The sequence below is a fragment of the Triturus cristatus genome, chromosome 4_1 (assembly GCF_964204655.1).
Source record: "Triturus cristatus chromosome 4_1, aTriCri1.1, whole genome shotgun sequence".
In the NCBI taxonomy this organism is placed as follows: domain Eukaryota; kingdom Metazoa; phylum Chordata; class Amphibia; order Caudata; family Salamandridae; genus Triturus; species Triturus cristatus.
The window spans coordinates 1,093,154,662-1,093,179,509 of NC_140585.1; the positions used below are offsets into that span (position 1 = coordinate 1,093,154,662).

The 24,848-nt window shown below is 45.8% G+C and overlaps 1 protein-coding gene across 4 annotated transcripts in view; it reads left to right on the forward strand.

Annotated features, from left to right (window-relative positions):
• Positions 1 to 24,848, forward strand: part of LOC146856067 (uncharacterized) — a 171,379-nt gene that overhangs the window by 109,638 nt on the left and 36,893 nt on the right. For 2 of the 4 annotated variants that reach the window (XM_085654083.1, XM_085654082.1), the window contains exons 4-5: positions 7,257 to 7,567; positions 8,673 to 8,803. In XM_085654083.1, coding sequence (XP_085510209.1) covers positions 7,352 to 7,567; positions 8,673 to 8,803 — 347 coding nt within the window. In that variant the 5' untranslated portion in view covers positions 7,257 to 7,351. The remainder of the gene's footprint in view (positions 1 to 7,256; positions 7,568 to 8,672; positions 8,804 to 24,848) is intronic. The other 2 variants (XM_085654079.1, XM_085654080.1) reach the window with 1 other exon arrangement.

Genomic DNA, 24,848 nt, shown 5'->3' on the forward strand with positions numbered 1-24,848 from the left:
ACAGGCACACTGCTGGGGGGGGGGGCCGTAGTCATCTGCAGAGGTGCAGGGTGGGGGGCTGGGGGAAGAGATTTTTTAGTTTTTTACTTTGTTTCTATGGCCTCTTTTCTCTTCTCTTATCTTTCTTTTTCTTTCTTTTCCGGGGTCAGTACGGTAGGTTTCCTTCGCTGTCAATCACTGCTTTTTCATTTGTGCCTCAATTTCCGTGGTGCTTTCTGGGTCTTAGGGCAGGGGACTGCAGGCGCAAATGGCTCGTGATATTCTTCCACATCCTGAACCTCCTGTTTCTGCGCCATTGACTTGATAGATTGCTGTTTATTGTTGACGTTTACTATTCTACCCGCCATTTTTCGCTACTGGGAAATTGTTTGGCACCTGATCCTTCTATTCTCTATTATAAAATGAAAACCTTTTATATCCTGGTTTCCTATTTGGGCTGCTAAGTGACCAAGAGTCTACTAGCATGGAGATTCTGCTCCCCGAGGTGCTGCCTGTGATTAAAATTTGTTTTCTGTTTATCCAACTGCTTAGCGGCCGGCCCCGGGGGTTGTAGGCCCATACTTGTCTTTGGTTGAAATGTCAATAAAGGTTTTAAAAAAAAAAAAAAAAAAACATATCGATTCTAGAAAAAACTCTGGAGTGACCACTTTAGTATAGAGGAGAATTCCTGCCAAGCTGAGACGGGGTCCTGCATGCTGAATTTTTGACATGCAGCGGTCTGACATCACTTGTGGGCTGTTATCCTCGAAGCAGAGACTGGGTCCTTCATTCCCATCCATCAGGTGAGGGGGCTCGTTTATCCCTAGGGGTTTCTTGGCTACACACATACATGCATATACATTCTAGCCATACAGATCTAGACTCAGTACATTTACGCAAATTACTTTAGGCGCGCATATTAGGAATATGCAAGTGGTACTGTTTTTATCTGAACTGCTTATGTACATCTTATTTGAACTATGGTAGAAATATATCTACTATTTACTATATTGGTACTAGCAATCTCTGTTGTATGCTTCTGTCTCCTGATTGTCGCAGCACATATGTTTTACACAAGACTGTCGTTGGACCAATAAATACTTATTGAAACATCCTAATCACCATCCTGTGTGTTTTCTGAGAGAAAACAAGCATGAGATCTGAGCGAAACGTGCTGTACTGTATTCCACGATTCCTGAGGAATGAGGGTTGTCATGTTCAGTGCTTGCCAGAAACTACCTACACCACTGTAAGATACAGGGGGTGGTAGTGGCACTGTAGAGCTAGCTGGTCTAACAGCTGACATATCCTGTGGGGGTGTCCGGAAGCGGTTGGGACACCAAGCCCTCAGTTTAGGTTATCCAAAATACGCAGGTGCAGGGGGACTGATAGGAACTACACGACACAACAGAGTAATTTTCATACTGAGGCGATTAAGCCAACGCCTGACAAGTCCAACAGCAAAGCCAATGCTGACAGTCCTCAAGGCACAACTAATTCCAGCCATCAACTATGGCTACCTGGCTTTTCCAGGAGCCCTGGACCAATTTATAGCGGCAGCCCAGATAAAAGCCGTTAAGGCAGTGATGCAGGCGCCCAGACAAACCAGGAATGCCAGGCTATGGCTGGAACTGGTGACCCCTGTGACCTCACAGGCGGTCGCTCCTTCCTCGCTGCTCTGCCGCTCGCCTGCCTGCTGCCTCACCTGCTGCCAGACCGCTGACGGTTACCGCTGACCTCTTCTTCTCCGCAGCCCTCCGCTTCTGCCCACAGTCCGCCTTCCGCTTCTTCCGCCTTCCCGCTCCTCACTTCTCACCGGCCCCGCTGCCCCGGTCACTTCCTTGCTTTCCCGCCGCTGCCCCGGAGCCCCGCCTCCCCTCCTCGCCCATTGGTCATCCCGCCTCCCGCCTCCCGCCTGACCCTCCCTACCGGCTCCTACTTATGACGCCCCCTCAGCGACCGCGCAGCGGACGCGCGCAGCGGGAGTGCCGACTGAGCGCCGAAGGTGCGCCAAAGGTAAGCCCGTCTGCGCCCGTCCGCGCCTGGACCGCGCCCAGCGCCAGACCCCCTGGCCCCCGCGTCCGCCACCCGCCCCGCAGGACCTACGATGCCGCCACACTCATCGCACTCAACACCGCCCGAACCCCCGGGTGCCACCAAGCATCCCCGCGACACACCCATGGACCCTTCGCCTGCCGATCCTGCAAATTCTCCTGCCTCCGCACCGGCACCGCACCCACCAAGACGGACAACAGCAACCACCTGAAGTGCATCCTGCTCAACACCCGCTCCGTCCACAGACACGCCGTGGAACTCTGGAACCTCCTCGACACCGCATCTCCAGACATCGCCTTCCTCACGGAAACCTGGATGAACGCCTCCTCAGCCCCCGACATCGCCATAGCCATCCCGGACGGCTACAAGATCATCAGGAAGGATCGCGTCAACCAGACCGGAGGGGGCATCGCCATCGTTCACAAAAGTACCATCCGCATCTCGACTGACTCCATCGACACATTCAACGCCGCCGAATACCTGCACTTCCAGATTCACACTGACCCCAAGACCACCCTCAGAGGCACCCTCATCTACAGACCCCCTGGACCGCGCACACAGTTCTGCGAAGACATCACGGACTTCATCAGCCCTCACGCCCTCCCCTCCGCCGACTACATCCTCCTAGGAGACCTCAACTTCCACCTGGAGAACAACAACGACCGCAACACCACCGCCCTGCTGGACAACCTCGCCAACCTCGGACTCCAGCAACTGGTCAACACCCCCACCCACTACGCCGGCCACACGCTCGACCCCCTCTTCTCATCCAGCAAGCACGTCACCTTCAGCCACTCCACCGGACTTCACTGGACTGACCACAGCTGCGTCCACTTCAGCTTCCAAAAGAACACGATCCACCACCACCCGAAGCAGGTTCCCCACAGAAACTGGAGCAAGATCACAGTCGACCAGCTCACCACCTCCCTCAGCCAGAACCCACCAGGCAGAACAACGGACTCTAACACAGCTGCCCTCGACCTCACGCAGTGGCTGACCTCCTGTGCCGATGATCTCGCCCCGATGAAGAACCCACCCACCAGACCCAGAAGCAAGAAGGCCCCCTGGTTCACCGACGAACTCAAGGACTCTAAGAAGGCCTGCCGCACCCTCGAGAAGGCCTGGCTCATCGACAAAACAGCCGACAACATGACCGCCCTCAAACTCGCCACCCGGAGACACCACCAGCTCATCCGCACCACCAAGAAGACATCCCTGAAGGAGCGACTGGACAAGAACGCCCATGACAGCAAGGAGCTCTTCAACATCGTCAAAGAGTTCTCCAACCCCAGCACCGGCAACAATGACATCACTCCCTCGCAGGACCTCTGCGACTCCCTCGCCTCGTACTTCCACCGCAAGATCGCCGACATCCACATCAGCTTCGGCGCTCCACCCCCGCACCCATCGGTCGAACCAACACACCTTGCTGCCACCCTCCAGACATGGACCAAGGTGACCCCCGAAGACACGGCAAGCATGATGAACACCATCCACTCCGGATCGCCGACCGACCCGTGCCCCCACCATGTCTTCAACAAGGCCGCCTCTACCATCGCACCCTACCTCCGAAACATCATCAACACCTCCTTCGACACAGCCACCTTCCCGGAGAGCTGGAAGCACGCCGAGCTCAGCGCACTGCTGAAGAAACCAACAGCGGACCCGACCGACCTCAAGAACTTCCGCCCCATCTCGCTCCTTCCCTTCCCCGCCAAGGTCATCGAGAAGATCGTCAACAAGCAACTAGCCGCCTTCCTCGAGACGAACGGATCCCTCGACCCATCGCAGTCCGGATTCAGAGCGAACCACAGCACCGAGACCGCCCTCATCGTAGCCACCGACGACATCCGAGCCCTGCTCGACAACGGCGAAACAGCGGCACTCATCCTCCTAGACCTCTCCGCAGCATTTGACACCGTCTGCCACCGCACCCATGTCCAACGCCTTAACGACACTGGCATCCAAGGAAATGCCCTGGAATGGATCATCTCCTACCTCTCCGGCAGAACACAGAGAGTACGCCTCCCTCCGTTCCGCTCTGAAGCCACCGAAGTCATCTGCGGCGTCCCGCAAGGATCATCGCTTAGCCCCACCCTCTTCAACGTCTACATGAAACCCCTCGCTGCCATCGCACGCCAACACAACCTCAACATCATTTCCTACACCGACGACACCCAACTGATTCTCTCCCTCACCAGAGACCCCGACACCGCCAAAGTCTGCCTACACGAAGGAATGAAAGACGTCGCCGAATGGATGAACATCAGCCGCCTGAAGCTGAACACGGACAAGACAGAAGTCCTCATCCTGGGACCATCGCCCTCCGCATGGGATGACTCCTGGTGGCCCCCGGCACTAGGCACCGCACCCAAACCAACGGACCACGCACGCAACTTGGGCGTCATCCTGGACTCCTCCCTATCGATGACCAGACAAGTCAACGCCGTCTCCTCAGCTTGCTTCCACAACCTTCGCATGCTCCGCAAGATCTTCCGATGGATCCCGATCGAGACCAGGAAGACGGTCACCCAGGCCCTCGTCACCAGCAGACTAGACTACGGAAACACCCTCTACGCCGGTACAACAGCCAAGCTTCAGAAACGACTTCAACGTATCCAGAACGTCTCCGCCCGACTCCTCCTGGACGTCCCCCGACGCTGCCACATCTCGAGCCACCTAAGAGACCTGCACTGGCTCCCTGTCAACAAGAGGATCACGTTCAGACTCCTCACCCATGCACACAAATCCCTCCACGACCTGGGCCCAAGATACCTCAACGACCGACTGACCTTCTACACGCCCACCCGCCAGCTACGATCCGCGAACCTCGCCCTCGCCGTCGTCCCTCGCATCCAGAGAACCACCGCCGGAGGAAGATCCTTCTCCTACCTGGCGGCTAAGACATGGAACTCCCTGCCCGTCCACCTGCGACTGACCCGGGACCACCTCGCCTTCAGGAGGCAGCTCAAGACCTGGCTGTTCGAGCAGTAGCAGCCCTCCTCCCCCAAGCGCCTTGAGACCCTTCCGGGTGAGTAGTGCGCGATACAAATTTCTTGATTGATTGATTGATTAATTGAACTTGGCCTTTGCAGACCCGGTCTGGCACTACAGGGGGACTTAATTAAGGCCTACATGAGGGCCCTTAAAGCCTTGGACAACACCCTCAAACATCAATTAGGTTCGATCTAAAGGGAAGTGGACTCCCCCTGGCATTTCAAGCTGATCTAAGCAATTGGGAATCTGAAGATTGAAGCAGAGAGCCTACCCTTACTTGAGATTCCTCGATCTGCCTGGACAAATGCAGTGAAGCGGCAGGTCCGGGCCATTTCGTATGAAAAGGATCGGGCCTCACTCCGTTGCAACCTTAATACAATGGCACTAGAAGCGTCTTACATCCCGGGGAAAGCCCAACAATACCTACAAGAGGCGCTCTCAACCCAGGTATGCAGGAAAATTCTGTTCATGCGCACATCGCACTCAGGATCTCTGACATCAACTTAGCATGGGCCCGAAAGGATGGAGCAGCCTTTTGTTGGTTATGTTATTATCATAAGGAATCCTGGTTGCATCCACTATGCTGCTGCCCCAAATTGACCAGTGAGCATCATCGGCAGCTACGCCCCATTTTCAGGAACAAGGGCTCAAGGACCGGCAAGGAGGCCTCGGACTGGTGCTTTTCTGTAATAAAACCTGCATCCTTGCTAGAGTGGCGAAGTTCACAAACCTAATTAGACAGGCACTCGCAGCCCTTCCACAGTACCGACAACCCGAGGCATGCTATAAACTCAAACAGAAAAATAGCTTGGGCTCCCTGCAGTCCGAGTTCAAAATCAAACAGACAAATTCTGGCAACAAAGAGCCACTAACGAGTGCCGTAGCTGGGCCCAGCAAAAGACACACAATTGATAGATGGAATACTGAACAAATCAAAACATTCACTCCTACTCAATCGATCGGGGTTAAATCCATCATTCTTTTGCTCACCATGCCACTCTAATTTAGACCTGGACATATGCAAATCAGTCTTGACCCTGTGCCTCATGGGAACAGTCCAGCCCGAACTGCCAAGCTAGGTCCTCCCTGGACCGGAAACAAGCACCCTAGGACCGGTTTCGGGGTTTCACCCTCATCAGCCAGGATAGTTTGAATCCAGTGGCACAGTGAGCCCAAGACTCACGTCTGGGCATACCCGGCAAAATACACACAATTGATGGACGGAATGCAGAACAAATCAAAACATTCACCCCCAGTCAAGAGATCTGGCAGCATCTGAAAAGTTCACACCTTCAAAATTCCAGCCCTTAGGGCAAACACGGTAGGCAGGTTAGGCATCATAACAGAACGAGGTGCAAGGAAGCAGTACTTTTCCTGACTTCTGGCGCTTGAATATTCCACGGGCTGTGCCGAAGTCTGCAAACCAGAGCAGAGCGTCCTTACACCCGATGGTGACTGTCAATGATTTATTCCCAGGTCCCCCGCGTTTAACTATAAGAGCTTTGAACTATATAAGATATTTTATGGGTTTTTATTAAATGCTGCACAATACAAAAAAGGCCTGCTCACTGGAAAGGAAGTAATTATTAACAAAATGTGAAATTGCACGAATGGCGGGACTTGCACTGTTAAGAGACTCAAGGGTTCGAGGGGGGTGGACGGGGGCCGATTTGTAAGCTCATTTTACTGTAAACATTTTAAATAATGTAACAATTAATACATCTACTTACTTACTACTGAAGTTGATACATTTAGTACCAGTGCATGTGTAGTAACTGTATTTACAGCACCAAAAAAGCAGTAGAACGGTGGCAACAAACAAATTACATAAATCATGTTGTTATTAATATACACAATGTGCATGTTTTAATCCTATTCAGAACCTTAGCTCCTGTAAGGAAATGCCTCTTTTTGCATGATCACCCCCAAAGTTTTGAACTGATACTGCTTGTAAGTCCTTAGTATATGGTACCAGGGGTACCACGGCCTAACAGTAAAATTGTCGGTACCTGGCTTATGAAGAAGTTCTTCCCTAGCCCCAGACATGAGAGGTGAACTCAAGGAGTCAGTTGCCTGACTTCCTGTTTCAGCTACAGGGCCGCAAAGATTGAAATAGCCCGCCTTTGTAGGCCAGTAGCCACAATCACTTGACTGCCGCTGACTGCTGACGTTCAGCTCAGGAGACTGAGTCCTGACATTTAAAAAATTTGATCCTGAATACACAGGACCCGGGACAGATGTCAGAGTGCAGTCTAGTCGCCCAAGAAGGAGGAAGCAACGGGAAACTCTGGTTTCACTGTGACCAGAGACCAGTACAATAATGGCAACTGGAATTTTGCTGGGCCAACCAGGTATTCGAGGGACATCGGCCCTGTGGCCAAAGTCGCCCCACCAAGACCCAGGAAGCCCACCGTTGGCCGTACAGCATCCAACAGCATCTTCAGCATCTTGTATCCCTTGCATCAGGACTACTCCATTGAAGTCTATGGTGATTCATAGAGCCTGGATCTGGACTGCAGATTGCCTTGTTGACAAGGTAACTGTCCCCTGGGGGGGGGTTAGTTTTCAGGGCTCGGGAGGCAGGATGGGGGTATGTGGTTGATTTAGGGACAGTGAAAGGGAAGGGTCGGGGTAGTGTATGTAATGGGGCAGGGTCTTTGTCCTTAAGGCAGGGAAGGACAATGGGTAGTCGGGGTAGTTTTTAGGGTGGGGGGTCGGGGTAGGTCTCAGGTCAGTGGGAGGGGAATAAGTGGTTGGGGTTGTTTTTAGGGCTGAGGGGTCGAATGGGCAGTGGAAGGGGTTGGTGTAGTTTAAGGGACAGTGCAGGGGTTGGGGGTCGGGGTAGTGTAAGTAAGGGGCAGGGTTTAAGGCCTTAGGGCTGGGGAATAGGTAGAGTCAGCGCGGGTGTTGTGGGGGCCAGGTAGTATTTGTAAAGGGGCTGGGTTTTAGGGACAGCGCAGGGTGGGGGGTCCGTCAAGGTAGTGGCAACCTTAGCCAAGCATACCCCTTTTCCATTCATGCCTATACCAAGAAATTGCGTGGTAAAGGTATGCGTGATAAAGGAATGCGTGGTTAAGACGCATTTGTGGTTTCGGGCTGCGTGATAGAGGCATGAGTGGTTTAACCATGCCTCTTTCATACATCCGACAGACAGTCCTTGATTTAAAATTATTTGTTTGTTTTTGGGACCCACCACAAAGCGTTAAAGGCAAAGCTGGTGATAGGTGATAAGCTATTGATGATTAATTGCTGTTTATTTTTAATTAAGCAATGCAATTTAAGTTGCTTGAATTACTATGCTTTCTGGTTTGCGCAAGAGGTATGATTCACTGAGTGTTCAGTGCAACTAGGAGCTAATGGTCTTTTAGTTACAAGACCTCTAATGGGACTAGGTTCTTGTAGTATCTAACATACACATTGCATAGGTTGTTTTGCCAACAAATTAAATTCCTTGACTCAGTTTGTCATTTCCATTATCAAAAAAACGATATTTTAAACAGTAAATTTCAAATCAACGTTGTCTTTCTTTTTCATGTCTTTGTTGTATGATCTCAATTTTATGAGCTTGGTAATATTTATGTGAAAATGCAAGTGGTGAATGTTGAACATAACCTGAACAGTGACATATGTTATTGTTGTAGAGTTATGGTGTGGATGTAGAAATGCTGCCTTCCGAATGTGTGAAAGTAGAACTGGATCGATACATCAAAGAACACAATATGACGTATTTGCATTCTTTCGATGATCCAGACTCGATTGCCGGTTATGGAAGGTAAGTGAATGTTATTCCCACAGAAGAAAACTTTTCTTAGATATGATTCATGTTTAGAAGCTTCTTTATAGGCCATGGTCCTATATATACAGATTGATGGTACCTTTTTCTGCATATTACTTTACTATAGCCATATGTTTCAAGTTAGGGTGTGGATGAGCTAATTAGAGAGCACCAATGTAGTATGGTAGTGGTGTGGGATTGTGTATTTAGGAAAACACACATTCACAAAAACCTTCTTTGTGCTGTAAGAATTAGTATTGGATCTTCAAAATGGCCAATGGTAGATTAGTAGGGAAAAAGGATTTGTTAATGTAATTTTCTGAATTTACTCAAAAAGGCTTCACACCGCAGTTCAAGAGGTAGTGAATTCTAGAATTTGCCTGCTGGCAAAGAAAAGGATATGTCATGAAAAGCTACCGTCTCTCTCTTGGGGATGGCTAGACGGAAACGATGTCAAGAAGAGAGCGCTTTGCTAGGCTTATACCAAGAGAACTTACTAGCCAAGAAGTCAGGAACTTTTTAAAAGGCAATGCTATGGAAAATCACCATTGCCTGAAATATTACTCTGCAGCAAACTGGAAGCCAATGTAGTTGCCTCTATAACTGGTCATGTATAAACACTAAATTAATGAGATGGACAGCTTCATTTTGCACTAACTTTGAGTGATGAATACTTTTATTTGGCACAAACAGCTACATAGAATTACCATGGTCCAATCTAGACCATGATACAAGGGGGCTCTTATCGCTCAGTCTTTTGACTCACCCAAACACTGCAGCTTCACATGTCATTTCTTCTTTTTATTGCATTTGCCAAGTATGACTAATTAATACTAAACAAAATTACTTTTATTTTTAAAAGGATTAAGGCCGTAATTCAGAGTTTGGTGGATAGGATACTCCATTGACACTTTGGCGGATGTAGGAGGCATTTAGGAATGCATACATGTTGCAAATGCTGTGATAGTTCTCCATATGAAAATGTGCTGCATGCCTGCTTTAGAAATTTCTGAGTTTGTGAATCACCATTAGGGCACACGTGCAAGTTATGACTGTCTACATGATTAGATTATGATTAATGAGTAATTATACTTATACATAAAAGAGCACTCACACTTTACACAAGCTTTAACATTTTACGTTGTTCTGTTCTACTTTCTTGCACCTTTTCTTATCACAAATACAGTTATTTGAGTAAAACCATGGGAGTGGAGAGTATGTTTCCTTACATTACATTGTAGTACCATAAGACACAAAGAACATAAATTCTGATATTAAAACCAAAGCAATCCTTAAATCTCAGTGACCTTTGAAATTAATAAAGATGTAAGTAAATTTAAACATAATCAAAAAAATAAAACAAATAAAAATCGCCTTATGGAATTCAGCTTATGAAACGAGCAACAGAATCATATCTTTTACAAAAAACACAGACAATTCACATTCTCTGTGTGTTTTCAATGCAGGAGGTCTTATAAGTAGAATTGGAAGTTGCTTAGCTCTTAATTAGTGTAAAGAGAATTTTCAATCCCCTTTCAAAATGTGTAACCTGCCCATAATTGCTTAGATTCAATAAAATCAGTACAATGGTGTGTCCATTTAGACTCTGGGCCTGAATGCGAACGAAAGTCCGAAAATGACGAGTGGTAATCTCCTTCTTCACCAGAATGTAATTTTTTTTTTACTTTCTGGACTACACAAACATTCACAAAAGTGTACTTGGGATAGTGTGCTAATAATAGGTTTCTACGGGTACTTGGGAGTCCCTTTTTGAATTCATGGAAGGCATAATACAAGTGAATTTGGTTGTAAACTTATATTTACGACCAAATTTACCTTTGTGAACGGGGTGCATGATTCTCTTACAAAAATAGGAGATTGGTAAATTGTTAAATAGTAATGATACACTTCTAAAAATATTTTCCATATGCCGAAACAACATATGTTCAGTCCCAATGGTATATCCTGAATTCTTAGGTAAATTATATTTGCACATGGGACGCCATTTATTCTGGATTCTATGTTATTCACAATCTTGCAGTGTAAAGGTATATCAAATTGTAATTTCTACCATACTTTAAAGTGTGATTTAGATTTGAACACAAGGCGAGTGAAACTTCAAGGAAAAACTTCTCTGGGTTCAGAGAGTATAACATTTCCAATATTGACAAACATTTTCTTTTGCTAAGGCTTCTTTAGTGACTATGAATGTGAAGGAGAACTGTCCCTTATAAGGGACATGGCAGAAAGCTGATCTCCATTTGGATACACTGCTTCTAATGTACTCTCGCCAAAACCCTGAAAGCTCAGTTTTAGTCAATGGATTCAACTGTAGCCTTACTGGCTTACTCAAGGAATTGAGCCAAACACTGTTCATACCACAATCCTAAAGATCTTTTGTTGTTAGTGGCCTTTTGCATTATCTATGTGGCTTTTTAAAGCTTAACAAGATCCTGTCCTTGCAAGAGTTCCTACTGTCTGCATCAACCCATGAGGCACAGACCCCTACTCATGTGTTTGCCTGCCCTAACACAAGGTTTGTGTCCTTCAACCCTATACAGTCAAGATGTGCCGACAACAGTACATGCCCCACCTGCTTTAGGTGAACTCAAGCAAATGTTGTGACACGGGGTCTTTGTCTTTATGCATAAGAGGGTGAGGTGAGTTCTGAATGAGCTTTAGAGATTCTAACACTGAACAGACAGAATATTTGAAGATTCTCAAGCTTCAGCCATGGACAGGATGCCTTTGTATCCGGTGGTAAATTGCATTAATGTTATGAGGAACAGATAGATGCGGGTTGTTTGAAGCAAAATGAAGATAGTTTCCAGAAATGTTCTCCAGGATTGGCATACATTAATTCATACACTTTGAGTATCATCAAATGAGGAACCATCTTTGCCGCCAAAATACATATTTGCCATGTGGAATGTTGTGATCTTACTCAACCTAAGAAACTGTTATATTTCTTAAACCAAGTATATAAAGCAATCACTATGAGTATCGTTTGGCTATTCTTTTCTAAGTAGACCTCTTCCGGGAGGCAGGTAAGTCACATGTGAATCCATAATTAATATTGACAAATAAGTTACTTTCTTCTGACATTCTGTATTTTACATATTTTTTTAAAACAGGTGAAAACAATATCCTGAAAGTAATGCCTGTTCTGCATATGTAATATTATTACGACTACTACTGCTGCTACTACTACTACTACTAGTAATAATAATTATGTGCATAAATACATCCATTCATTCAAACCGTTTTTTGTTGGTCTGGCTACATAGTTCATATCATCATCAACAAAAGCATACCCAATAGGGGCTTCAGATCAGGTTCCTTCACCCATTGGTTTATTTGGGCCAGCACCCATTGCTTGAAGAAACTGTTATTTACATTTTGGTTCATGCCGGATCAGTTTCTCAGTTTTAACAATAGCTCCCGACTATTATAAGTGTGTTTGTCCATCTGCCTAAACACTGCTTCACACCGCAGTGCATGAACGGTGAACAAAGCGTCCATGCACTGCAGTGGAGGTGCATTTGTGTTTTTAAAAGTATGTCCGCACTTGTTTTAGTGCTGTACCAACAGCGATTTTGCACAAAATGTGTTCTGCTCCTAAACGTAACATGTGCGCATAAAAGTGTTTTCACATTCCTGCTGATGTTGCACCAAGAGTGATTTCGTACAGTAATGTGATTTTGCATTTAAAAATATTTTTCTCATAAATCTGATACCACGGTGACGCCTAATCTGCACCAACAGTAATGTTATGCCTATTAGTAATTTTACACATACATGTAATTTGTGTGCCTAAATTGTATAATTTTTCTTCTCAATATATTGTCAACCAACTGTGAGAGACACATTTAAAATCTAAAATTACATCTTACTATTGCATGTTCTCTTGATACTCAGTGATTTTGCACCCAAATGTGACTATACGCTCCAGCTGACTTTCCACCCAGGGTGAATTTGCACCTAACTGTGTTTTTGCACTTAAATGGGAATATTGTCCTTAAATTTTTTTTACACCTAAAAGTGTTTCCACACTCTGGCTGATGTAGCATAAAGGGTCCTTTCGCACCTAAATTTGTTTTTGCATTGAAGTGTAATTTCTTTCCTATCCTTGTTTCCATACACCTGTGATTTTGCTCCTAAATATGGTGTGACAGTTGATGTACTTTGCACCAAGTGTCTTTCCACTTCTGGGGTTTTTTGCACCTTGGTAGACATAAATGTGATGTGTGCTTTTAAATGTTTTCACCATCATTTTGATGTAGCACCAAGGGTGATTTTCCAACCAAATCTGAGGTCTAAGTCATCCTACGATTTACATGTAATGGGACTTAGTATTGCCGCAAGTTTGGGGAGCTTGGGAAATCAAGCATTTGCAATAGGTCTCGCATTTACGCGAGTTTAAGCTATTGGCATTTGTTAGAATCCGGGTTCTCTGGTTGGCACAGGTAGGTACTTGTGACAAGCAGGGAACCTTTCCTCTAGTCAGGGTAAGGGGTTACACTACTAAAACAACCCCTTGCTCACCCTCTAGGTAGCTTGGCGCGAGCAGACAAGGCTTATCTCAGAGCGTTATAGGTTAAGCATTTGTGAACACATACAGTAACCAAGTGACAACACTACAAATTGACACCACACAGGTATTTCTATTAAAAATAAGGATTCTTTATATAGGATTATCACAAGACCATTAAACGAGTAAAAATACACAATACGGTCGCTTAGTTGGTAGAAGATTGCTTAGTTTCTCTTAAGTTCTTAAATGCGACACTTGAAGTCAATGTACCTTAGATGCGACGCGCAGGGCAACGAAAGTGTTGCAGCGATGCAGATGCGTTGAAGTTCTTGGTGCAAAAGAAATAAATACGGGATCTTCCAGATGCGTTACGCTTCTCCGATGGTTGTGAGAAGACTCGACTCGATGCGTCAGCTACAGCGGCGTCACCCTTGACGAGATGCGACGACAGCGGCCTTGGCAGCGGCACTCTTCTCCGACGTTGCAAGACGCTTCCGCTCAATGCGATGCTGCAGCGGCGACACCCCTTCTGCGAGATGCGACGACAGCGGCTCCGACGGCGGCACGCTTCTCCGTGGATGCGAGGCGCTTTTCTGGATGCGGTGCAATGCGACAACTACGATGGCTGCGATGGTGACACGCTTCCTCCTCGATGCGAGACTCTTCTCTCGATGCGGTGCAATGCGACAGCTACGATGGCTGCGATGGCGACACGCTTCTTCGGCGTTGCGAGACACTTCCGGAATGGTGCGAGACGCTTCCGCTCGATGCGATGCTGCAGCGGCGACACTCTCTGCGAGATGCGACGGCAACAGCTCCGACGGCAGCACGCTTCTCTTCCTTGCGTCGCGCTTCCAGCTTCTTGCGACACGCAGTCCCTCAGAAGGCCCAACAACAGCAGCAGGCACTTCCAAAAGACTCTGGGGAGCTGGGGGTGAAGTCCACTGGTCCTAGGACTTCGTTCAGGGGGCAAGCTCAGTTCAAGCCCTTGGAGATCTTTTCAAAGCACAAGTTGAAGTAAAGTCTTTAGTAGTCTTTCTCCTCTCCTTCAGCAGCAAGGCAACCACTGCAGGCCAATCCCCCAGGTCAGGGACAGTTACTCCTCCTACAGCTTTCCCAGTTCCTTCTCCTCTGGTAGAGGATCTTCTTGTTTCAGCAGGATCTGATTTCTTGGGAGCAGGGTCCCAATACTTATACCCCTAATTCCTTTGTTCCTCTGGGGTTGAGGGGCCTTTGCCCAGTCCAAACCAGTTCTTGAGCACTCTGTTGACATGACTCTGCCTTTCTATTCAGGGTGCAGGGCAGAGACATCAGCCGCTCCGCAGGAGGTGGAGCCAGCATTGTGGTAGCAGAGCACAACCCTATTCAGAGCCCAGGTGTACTCCTCCCACCCATCTGACTGCCAATCTTCCTATTCACCACCAGGCTTCCTAACCCTGCCCCTCTGGGTTTCCCCAGCCCTGTCACTCACACAACCAGACAGGCAGATACACATCATAGCAGAGGCGGGCTGAAATGGTCAAGCAAACAAATACCAACTTTCTAAAAGTGGTATTTGCAAACACAGAATATTAAAATAAACTTTACTAAAAGATGTATTTTATTATTCTGAGTTCAGGCATACTAAACTCGAATTTCTACCATGTTCCCCGGGTCTGTTAGGATCATAGAATGTAACAATTCTAACAGCCCATTCTGGCCTATGGAGAACAGGTAGCCTTACAATAGTGAAAAACGAAAATGGCTGTAATTCACTATTAGGACATGCCACACCCATCAGGGCTTGTCCTACCTTATGCTTACAATGCACCCTGCCCTTGGGCCTACCATAGGGGTGACTAATATGAAGTTAAGGGAAGGTTTAGGGACTGGCAAGTATGTGCACTTGCCCAGTCAGCATGACAGTACCAGACTGCACGCAGGTTCTGCAATGGCAGACCTTAGATACATTTTACCAGGCTGCTTCTGTGGGTGGCACAACCAGTGCTGCAAGCCCACCAGCAGCATTTGTATTTACAAGCCCTGGGCACTCCTGGTGCACTTTACTGGGGTCTGACAGTAAACCAAATACGCCAATCATGGAATCCAACCAACATATACATTTTAAATAGGGAGCACTTGCACTGTGGCACTGGTTGGCAGTGGCACAGTGCTCTGAGCAGCTAACACCAGCAAAACACATGAGGCACAGCGACAAAAAGTGGAAGGGAGACTCACGCCAAGATGCCAGGTCTAACAGCATTGTAAATGACAACCAAAACATAAATAAAAGGCATTGTCACTTACAATGCCAATAGTTCAAACTCGCGTAAATGCAAGACCTATTGCATTGCTAATGCTTGTTCACTATTGCAAGGCTGAAAGTTTACACACAGCTACATTCTCTATACCTGATGTCCAATGTAATAGTGCCAAGTATGTTAGGTGTCCGTGGAAAGAGCTGTGTGGCAATAGGAGGCAGCCTCTGCATTAACTGAGTGATTAAAGTGGGCTGAGAACCCAGACCTACCCATAGCTGCTAGCTGAAATTGTCCCAGGACCAGGAGCCTCTAACCGGTGAATAGCATTTGCGGGGGAGGGCTTGCTCGGAACCACCCGCACATGCGCCCCATTCTGAGCTTCATGCCCTATTGTTGTGGAATCGGCATGGAGGAGGTTGTGACGCAGCGTCGGCTGCCCTGAAAAGACCGGGATCCTAGTGTGTGCGCGAAATAAAAGACTAACAAAAGCAAGGGGTCAGGGTGCTATTATTAAAGCGTCCCACGTTGTAAACATAAATATAGATATATTTTTTTGTTAAGTTAACCCGCATTACCCGCATTTTAACAAGAAGACGCGCTAGCGCCATTACCGATGTGCTGCGCTGTAAGAAAAAAAAACATACAATGTTAACACAAACAGCACGTCTTACGTTCTAAATATATATATAATATATATACTTTTATTTTTTTTGTTCAATTAACCTGCATTACCTGCATTTAAAAAAGAAGACGCGCTGGCGCCTTTACCGATGTGCCGCTTTGTAAGAAAAAAAACATACAATGTTAACATAAACAGCACGTTGTGCGTGCTGCTGCAGCCAAACACAGAACCCATTAATTAAGTAAATAGTCCTCACCAACTGGTAATAAAAGCTGCCGAGTACCAACACAAGTAAAAGGTTCAGTCCTCATGGGAGGTAAAAAATGCAGACAAGGCTGTAGCAAGGAGGGACTAACAAGTCTATTTATCAATCAGAAGCCAGCAGTTACAAAGAACAATGACACAAGCCAATTAAAAATATGGGCAGAGAGCAAGTGGGGCTTCAAAGCCATACTCCACCACTACTGCATGCCTTGCAGCACCGCATGTGCTGAGCTAAAAATCACAGAAATAGGCAAATTGCACAGAGGCATGGCACAAATAGGGTGCACACGTTTGTGGACGCCTGTGTTTCTATGTTTTTGCAGAGTAAAGCCAGGCATATTGGTTTTGCCAATGTTTGTTTAACCTTATTTAGAAAGAAATGAAGTTTGCCAGCACTGCGTTACCCAAAGACAAAGATACATTTATTTTTGATTGTTGTGAAAACAAAACATGAAATCAGTTATTAAATACAAAAATGAAATGTATACTGATTAGTGACACAATGTTTTGCTCAACCTTAATACTTGTGGTAAATGTTTCCAAGTTTAAAACAGACGCAATACAATTTATAGGGATGAAGTCAAAATAACATAGCCTACTTAGTCTGTAACCCTGATGATTGGAAAATGAATCTACGTTTCTTCAGTGAGTCATTTCCCGCCAAACTTTAGAATTCACTGTGGGGTACAAGGGAAACTGATAGCCCCTTTCTAGCCCTTTCCAGACAGATGTCGAAGATCTTCTGTGCATGAGTGCCCTCCAGTGAACTGAACTTGGAGACTCATGCTTGCAGTATACAAATCCTTTCAGTGGTTTGGAAAATCTGTGTCCTGTTTATTTTTGTGGATTAACCTCTTTTACCAATAAGCAGCCACAAATTTAATTAAGCACAGTACAGAACTCAAACCTGAAATTGAAATCTACCCTCTCTTCTCATACAAACGTCATCTCCATGTCCAAAACTACCTATAACAAATAAATGATTATGCTGAATCTGCAAACCCATCAAGGCCATCATCAAAGCCGTCAGGCTTTAACTCAGTTTTATCCCAAACGCACTTATCTTACAATTGCAATGACAGCAATCAGTTATTCACCAAAACTAGTTAGGGTCTAGAACCACCTCAATAGCTCAAATCACTCTAGTGCTACATCTTCCCTGATGTGGACTCCTTTGAATTGCATCCTATTAACCTTACCAGCTGTAAATTCAATACAAAAGGGAACAACATTCTCTCTTCCACCATCATTAAACGTCTCGCCAGAGAAGCACTCACACCAATCAACATACCTCATTCATTCCTCATGCAAGACATCTTTTCCATTGCAATCAAAACTCAAAATCTCTCCCTGCTACTGAAAAGAGCAAACCTCAATCATGAATAACCTGACAATCTTTCACAAACCTACCATTCTTTAAAAACTTCATTAATTAGGCACTCAGTATTCATCAAAGACTTAGGCCCTCATTACGATGGCGGTGGGACCGCCACCGTCAGGCTGTTGGTGGCGGTGCTATCACCATCGGACCCTGCAGGACCGCTCGCCGCATTATGAGGCCGGGCAGATGGAGGGTGGGCGAAGAGACTCACCACCACGCATCCAACGGGCTGAAGGAGCCCGTCAGACTGTCGGAGGGACTCCAATCCTTACAACAGTGGCGGTGCCTGCTTAGGCACCACCGTGGGGATTACAATGTCCCTTCCCATCGGTCATTTCATTGCGGTTAACCCACCATCAAAGGACAGGAGGAAAGTAAGTAATGTGGGGGCCTGTAGCGGCCCCCTCTTTCCCCCTGGCCCTCGATATGGGCCCTGGGGTGGCACATATCCCTGCATCATGTAACAGCCACCACATAGTTGTGGAAATGTGCCTAAAAGTGGGTACACTGGTGCAGGGTCACCCTCTTGTCCACAGGTCCAAAGACCAACAAAATAGAGATCGGCACTCGAGTTGGAATAAATAACAAGTTTTTATTAATCACTCATGAGTGGGACCACGTCCACACAACACTTTCAAGTGCTGCAGGAGGTAGTACACTGAATTCACAAACCATTGTCCCTTTTATACCATTTTGTTGCAGTGTAAGCATGTGAACAGAGATGGAAAGAACAGTTTTAGAAATAGCTATCAGCAAACGAGGGGAGATGAATAACCACTTGGTCAGCAAAGTATGAGGGGGAGCAGGAATGCTTATGGCAGCAGTAAATGGTTGACAGTTAACATCTGAAACCAGGTGCACTGGCAGCTACAAACCCCCAGCACGTGCATTGCTTTAGCTGAGTCAGGAAGTCAACTAAAATACATAACACAAGCAGAGTGAAAAAGACAAGCAGCAGAGGACGGAAGAATTACGAAGGAAAATAAATGGACACCACAGCCAAAATGGCTGTCGCTTATGCTAAGTAAAATATTACACATTTTCACATGGTTCCTGCCACATGGTGCAGGGATATGTCAGATGTGTTTTTTCTGTATTTCAGCCTCTGACTCCTAGTCGGGCGGTTCTGCCTCCACGTTGGAGTCGGGCAGACGTAAGTCTGCCGGACATCATAATCAGGCCCTAAGTTAATATCTATTTCATCCTAGAGCACTCCCAGCAGCTGGCATATGTGGGCCTTCATGACTTCTGTTAATGTGATGGGTATCTTCAGCATGTGATTGTGAGATTGCAAGAGGTGTGGCGCAGCGGCCAGGGTGCCTGACTCTGGACCATGGGGTTTAAGGTTCAATTGCCGGCGGCAGGTTAGCCCTGCACCATGTGACTCTGGGCAATAGCTCGCTTAATCTTCCCGACGGCCCCCAGCGCCGGGCAACCTCTCCGGAGGTAGCTGTGTGCTCTACAAATGTTGGTATTTATTTATATTTCATACATGGACGTTAAGCAGAGTCTGTCCTGTGAGTTACTAAAACTGAATACTTCTTGAAAATGACAGGCTGGTATTTGACTAGTAAGCTAATGAATTTCCCAAAAACGAGTTGATGTTTGAGTGACAAAATGTTATTATTTAAAAATCCTTACACTTTGTATTTGGATAATTAAATGTATTTAGCCAAAAATCATTCCATTTGGAAAAAAAAGTTTTTTTTTCAGAGAACAGAGACAAAACGATTCCATTTTCTTAATATATTTAGAACTAATGTTCAACATGTTCATGCTCAGCCAGGGGAAATGAATTGCTAATGTTATTTTTTTTAATCATAGATAGCTAGGTGTTATGGCTCTTATTATATGATATGTTATTATATCAGGGTAAAAGATTTCCCAGATATAATAATAATAATAACTTGTCTTTCGTTAGCAAGCTTCACTATTTTCGTAATTTCTGATTTAGAGTTTGGTGGATGGAGGTAAGTCTATTGGTATGGTGGAAACAGTACTCCCGCCACAAAGAGGGTCCTCTGCCCACCCTATTTAGAGCTGTCCCCCAGCTCTGGATTGCCAGGAACCGCTGTAATGGCAGTACCAGTCAAAGTATTACAAATATGATGGATGGTAACCATAAGTACCGTCTGTCACACTTTTAACATGTTTTTGTTTTTTCAACAACCAAATCCCAAAGCAGAATTTTGTTTTTGGAAACACAAAAACGAATAGTCCTCACACTATGGGAGTTCCTTCAAGATGTGGATGTAATTTAAACATTTTTACGGTACCCTACCCCCACGTTTTTCATGACAGTCAGGGAGAGTAAAAACTGGCCATTTGAAGGCCCACTCTGAATCAGGCAGGCAGTCGAATGGCCAAGTCTCCAAAAGCCCTTATCCCGTTGTACGAGTTTGTCAGTGATGGAGACCGAGTAGCTGACATACATATATCTGGTAGGAGGACCTTTAGTATGGTGGAGATGGTCCTCTGTCACTGTTGTGATGAAGTGCCCTCTCTGACAACCTCTAAATCAGCCTCTATGGTGGCCCCAGAGTTTTCGCCATCGTTGACATACTTAAGGCCCGCACATCTGTAAATCAGTCAGGCAGTTGTACAGTTTGTCAGAGAACAAACCCTCTCTGCCAAACTCTAAATAAGGCCCTTTTTCATTCCAGATAGAATTTTAGACTTCCCTCATCATCGACTATAGCACTGGTTTGGCGCTGTGTATGTGTCATCAGTGATGTCATTTGAGATGTCATCAGTGATGTCACTGACCATGTCATGAATGATGTAATATGTGACATCATCAGCAGTGGATTGCGGGCGCACGAGATGTAGTTAGTACAACTAACTATATCGGAGGAATTTCAATGGTTTTGTTCGAGTGAAATGTCCAGCTAACTATAACACCCCTAAAACCTATTGTTTTTCAATGAATTTCAAAGGTTTTTTAAATGCTAATTCCTAACTATATCAGGCCTGAAACCTATGTTTTTTTCAGTGAATTTCAAAGGTTTTTTAAATGCTAATTCCTAACTATATCAGGCATGAAGCCTATGTTTTTTTCAGTGAATTTCAAAGGTTTTGTAAATGACAATTTTTAATGTATTAATTGTTATACTGATTTTTTTGATACTGATTTACTACATTGTTTAAACTGTTTATTTATAGATATTTTATTTTTTTAATTACATTATACATTACAATACAAAATATACTTTCTCAGAATGAATTACTTTTGGTTTAAATACTTTTCAAATAGGCAATAGACTTTTAAGTACAGTAGTTACAGTTGTTGTAATGGGCAACACAATTTCAAACACAAAGCAACATTGAGCTCAATGTGAATTTCTAGTCAAATGCAATCAGTTACTTTATGGATTACTTTTCTAACCACAGGACTGGATCCTAGATTCAGTCCTTGGACATCTCCTGTAAACAGTTGAGTAAAAGCGTTTTGGTTACAGTAGTAACTTTTAAGGATTATTATTGTATTTTAAAAGTTGACACTTCGAAAAATATTCACATAGAATCACCAATGTTATCCTATGGCAGAAAATTCACTTAGCAGGTAAGTAGTGTTATCGTTACTTTGACTTACTCAGTGGTGGATCCTGGATCCAGCACTGGCCAATCTCCTGTAAACAGTTGAAAGAATGTGAAAATAGACACAAACTTTTCTGCTCAAAACCACACAATGGATTCCTATGGAAGGAAATACAAGTTACTGGTAAGTACGCTTAGAATTGCTTTTCAGGGTCAGTGCTGGGCTAAAAGATGCAGCACTGGGCTCTCTCCTGATAACAGGTGAGTAAATCGGAATTCGTAGTTCGGCTGATTTTAGAGGAATATTTGTACGTTTCAAAATTGGACACTTCGACACTTTTCTGGTGAAAACCACACAATGGATTCCTATGGAAGGAAATACAAGTTACTGGTAAGTACGCTTAGAATTACTTTTCAGAGTCAGTGCTGATCTAAAAGATGCAGCACTGGGTTCTCTCCAGATAACAGGTGAGTAAATCGGAATTCGTAGTTCGGCTGATTTTAGAGGAATATTTGTATGTTTCAAAAATGGACACTTAGAAACTTTTCTGGTGAAAACCACACAGTGGATTCCTATGGAAGGAAATACAAGTTACTGGTAAGTTTAGAGGAATATTTGTACAATGGTGAAGGAAGGGGGCGGGGCCTGAGGTGACGTGTGCAAACATTCCCTGTGGCGCGTTTTAAGTTGGGGAATTAATTCCTCTTCAATCCTGCGGTCCCCTGGGGGCCAACTAGCCCACCAGGTACCTCCAGTATGCGCCAGGGAGCTGCGTTGCAGAGAGGTGTTCAGAGGCCACGCCCCTTTTTACAACACTTTGCAATGCAGCTCCGTGGCATGTTTTAAGTTGGGTGATTGAGTCCCCTTGAATCCTGAGGTCCCCTGGGGTGCAACTAGCTCACCAGGTACCTCCAGTAAGCACCACGGAGCTGCGTTGCAGAGAGGTGTAAAAAGGGGTGTGGCCTCATTACACCTCTGCAATGCAGCCCCCTGGCGCATACTGGAGATTCCTGGTGGGCTAGTTAGCCCCCAGGGACCCCCAGTTTTCAAGGGGAATTAGTTCCCCCTCTGCAAACGTGCCAGGGGGCGCGTTTGCTGAGTGGTGTAAGGAGGGGGCGTGGCCTCCGGCCCAATCCCGTTTTTTTTTCCTTCTTTTTTTTAGAAGGGGGGCTGTGTAGCCCCCCCCCCTTCTTTTTCTATTTTATTGGCCCTGGGGACCCCATCCCCCAGGGCCTGCCCCCAATTTTTATTTATAAAAAAAAAGAAAAACGGTAAAGGGGCCGCGTGGCCCCCCTCCCGAGGCCATAATTTGCCCCGGGGACCCCATCCCCCGGGCCATGGGCCTTTTAAAAAAAAATGTTTAATTCTTTATGGAGGGGGGCTGCGTAGCCCCCCTCCTCTGGCCACTTTAAGGCCGCAGGACCCCATCCCCCGGGGCCGGACATTGTTTTTTTAAAAATTATTATTCTTTTTTTTAATGGTGGAGGGGGGCCACGTGGCCCCATCCCCGGGGGGCCTGGCCTTCGTTGGGGGCCGTGGGGGGTCCCCAATCCCCCCATGGTCCCAGCCGGCATTGCTTTTCCACATGGGGAGCAGCTAACATGCTGCTCCCCATGTGGAAAAGCAATCAGCTTTGCTTCATTGAAGCGAGAGCAGGTTTCCCTGCTCTCGCTTCAATGAAGCAAAGCAGTTTGCAATGACAGGGCGGCTCCCGCCCTGTCATTGCAAACTACAGTGTCCCGAGGGTGGGCACCCCGGGACACGGCGGTCCCCAGGGCCTATACCTATACAAGGCTCCAGGAGGGGGGCCGTGTGGCCTCCCTCCCACATTGATAAGTTGTCCTGGGGGTGTCGGTCCCCGGGGCTGGGGGGGGCCTGAGAGCCCCCCCACCCCAAATTATTTCAAGCCCCGGGGGTGGCGGTCCCCGGGGCTGGAGGGCTGAGAGCCCCCCCACCCATGTTGAAGAAGCCCCGGGGGGTGGCGGTCCCCGGGGCTGCGGGGGGGGATTGGGACCCCTCACACTATTTTTTTAATTATGCCCCTGGGATTTGGCCCCCGGGGGCAAATTAGCATATTCAGCACAGCATTTTTTTTTTTCCGGCCGAAATTCGAGCCGGGTGCGCGAATCTCGACGATTTATTTAAAAAAAAAATCTTTTTTTGACCCTGGGTGTCCTTGTGGGACCCCCTGAGCAGGCCTAGGGGGTCAGGGTGTTTCTACCCTGCTCCCTTTTTGCGTTTGTTTTTTTAGGTTTCTTGTGCCTCGGTTCTACTGAGACACAAGATGGCTGCCAACACTTCCTAATCTGGAGTGTTGACAGCCAATTAGAATACAGCTCGTGCGCGGATCCTCCGAGGCCATAGATATATATGTACTTTTAACTCTAATTTAACAGGAACCACTGATTGGATTTACTCCATTTAAGCAAAAGGCACGAGTCTGAACTGAGGACTACCTCTTTGCCAAATTTGGTGTAATTCCGTTGAGCAGTTCGGGCTGTAGCTACGTCAAAAGGTCCTATGGGAAAATGCATGGGGAAAACGTGTTTTGGGACCCCCCTTTTTTCACGGCCCCGCTTGACGAATCACCGTGAAATTTTCAGGATAGGAGCGGACCGGAGCTGGCGAAAAGTTTGGAAAATTTTGCGAAGATTCGTCAATCAGCGCCAACGTTATTCTAAATAGAATGTTGCAGATTTCCTATGGAAAATACGTCCTAACTATATCTACCTACTGGCGAATGCCAGTAGGTAATATATATATATATATATATATATATATATATATATATATATATATATATATATATATATATATATATATATATATATATATATATTCACTGAAAAAACCATAGGTTTCAGGCACGTTATAGTTAGGAATTAGCATTTAAAAAACCTTAGAAATTCACTGAAAAAACCATAGGTTTCAGGGGCGTTACAGTTAGCTGGACTTTTCACACGTAGAAAACCATTGAAATTCCCCCGTTATAGTTAGTTCAGCTAACTATAACTCGCGCGTCCGCAATGCACTGCTGATGACGTCACATATTACATCACTCATGACATGGTCAGTGACATCACTCATGACATCACTGATGACATCTCAAGTGACATCACTGATGACATCACTGATGACATCATCCAGTGAATGTGTGTTTTTCTGAAAATTACTTATGTTTAATATATGTATTAAAGGTCGATGGAAGAATAAATGGGTATATAAGTGTCTAAATGGATGATTTGTTTTTGAAAAATTGATTGTATAACTGACTGATTAAGTGTATCTTAGTGAATACATGGCTTAGTGAGTAATGTTTAAATATGTAAATATCTGTATCAGTCTCTCACTTTGTGTATAAGTGGTTGCATGGGTTGGTGAGTAGCTACATTAGTGTCTATATAGGTTATTAGTTGGTTTTTTGAGTATCAGTATGAGTGTCTGAGTGTCTGTATGGTTTGGT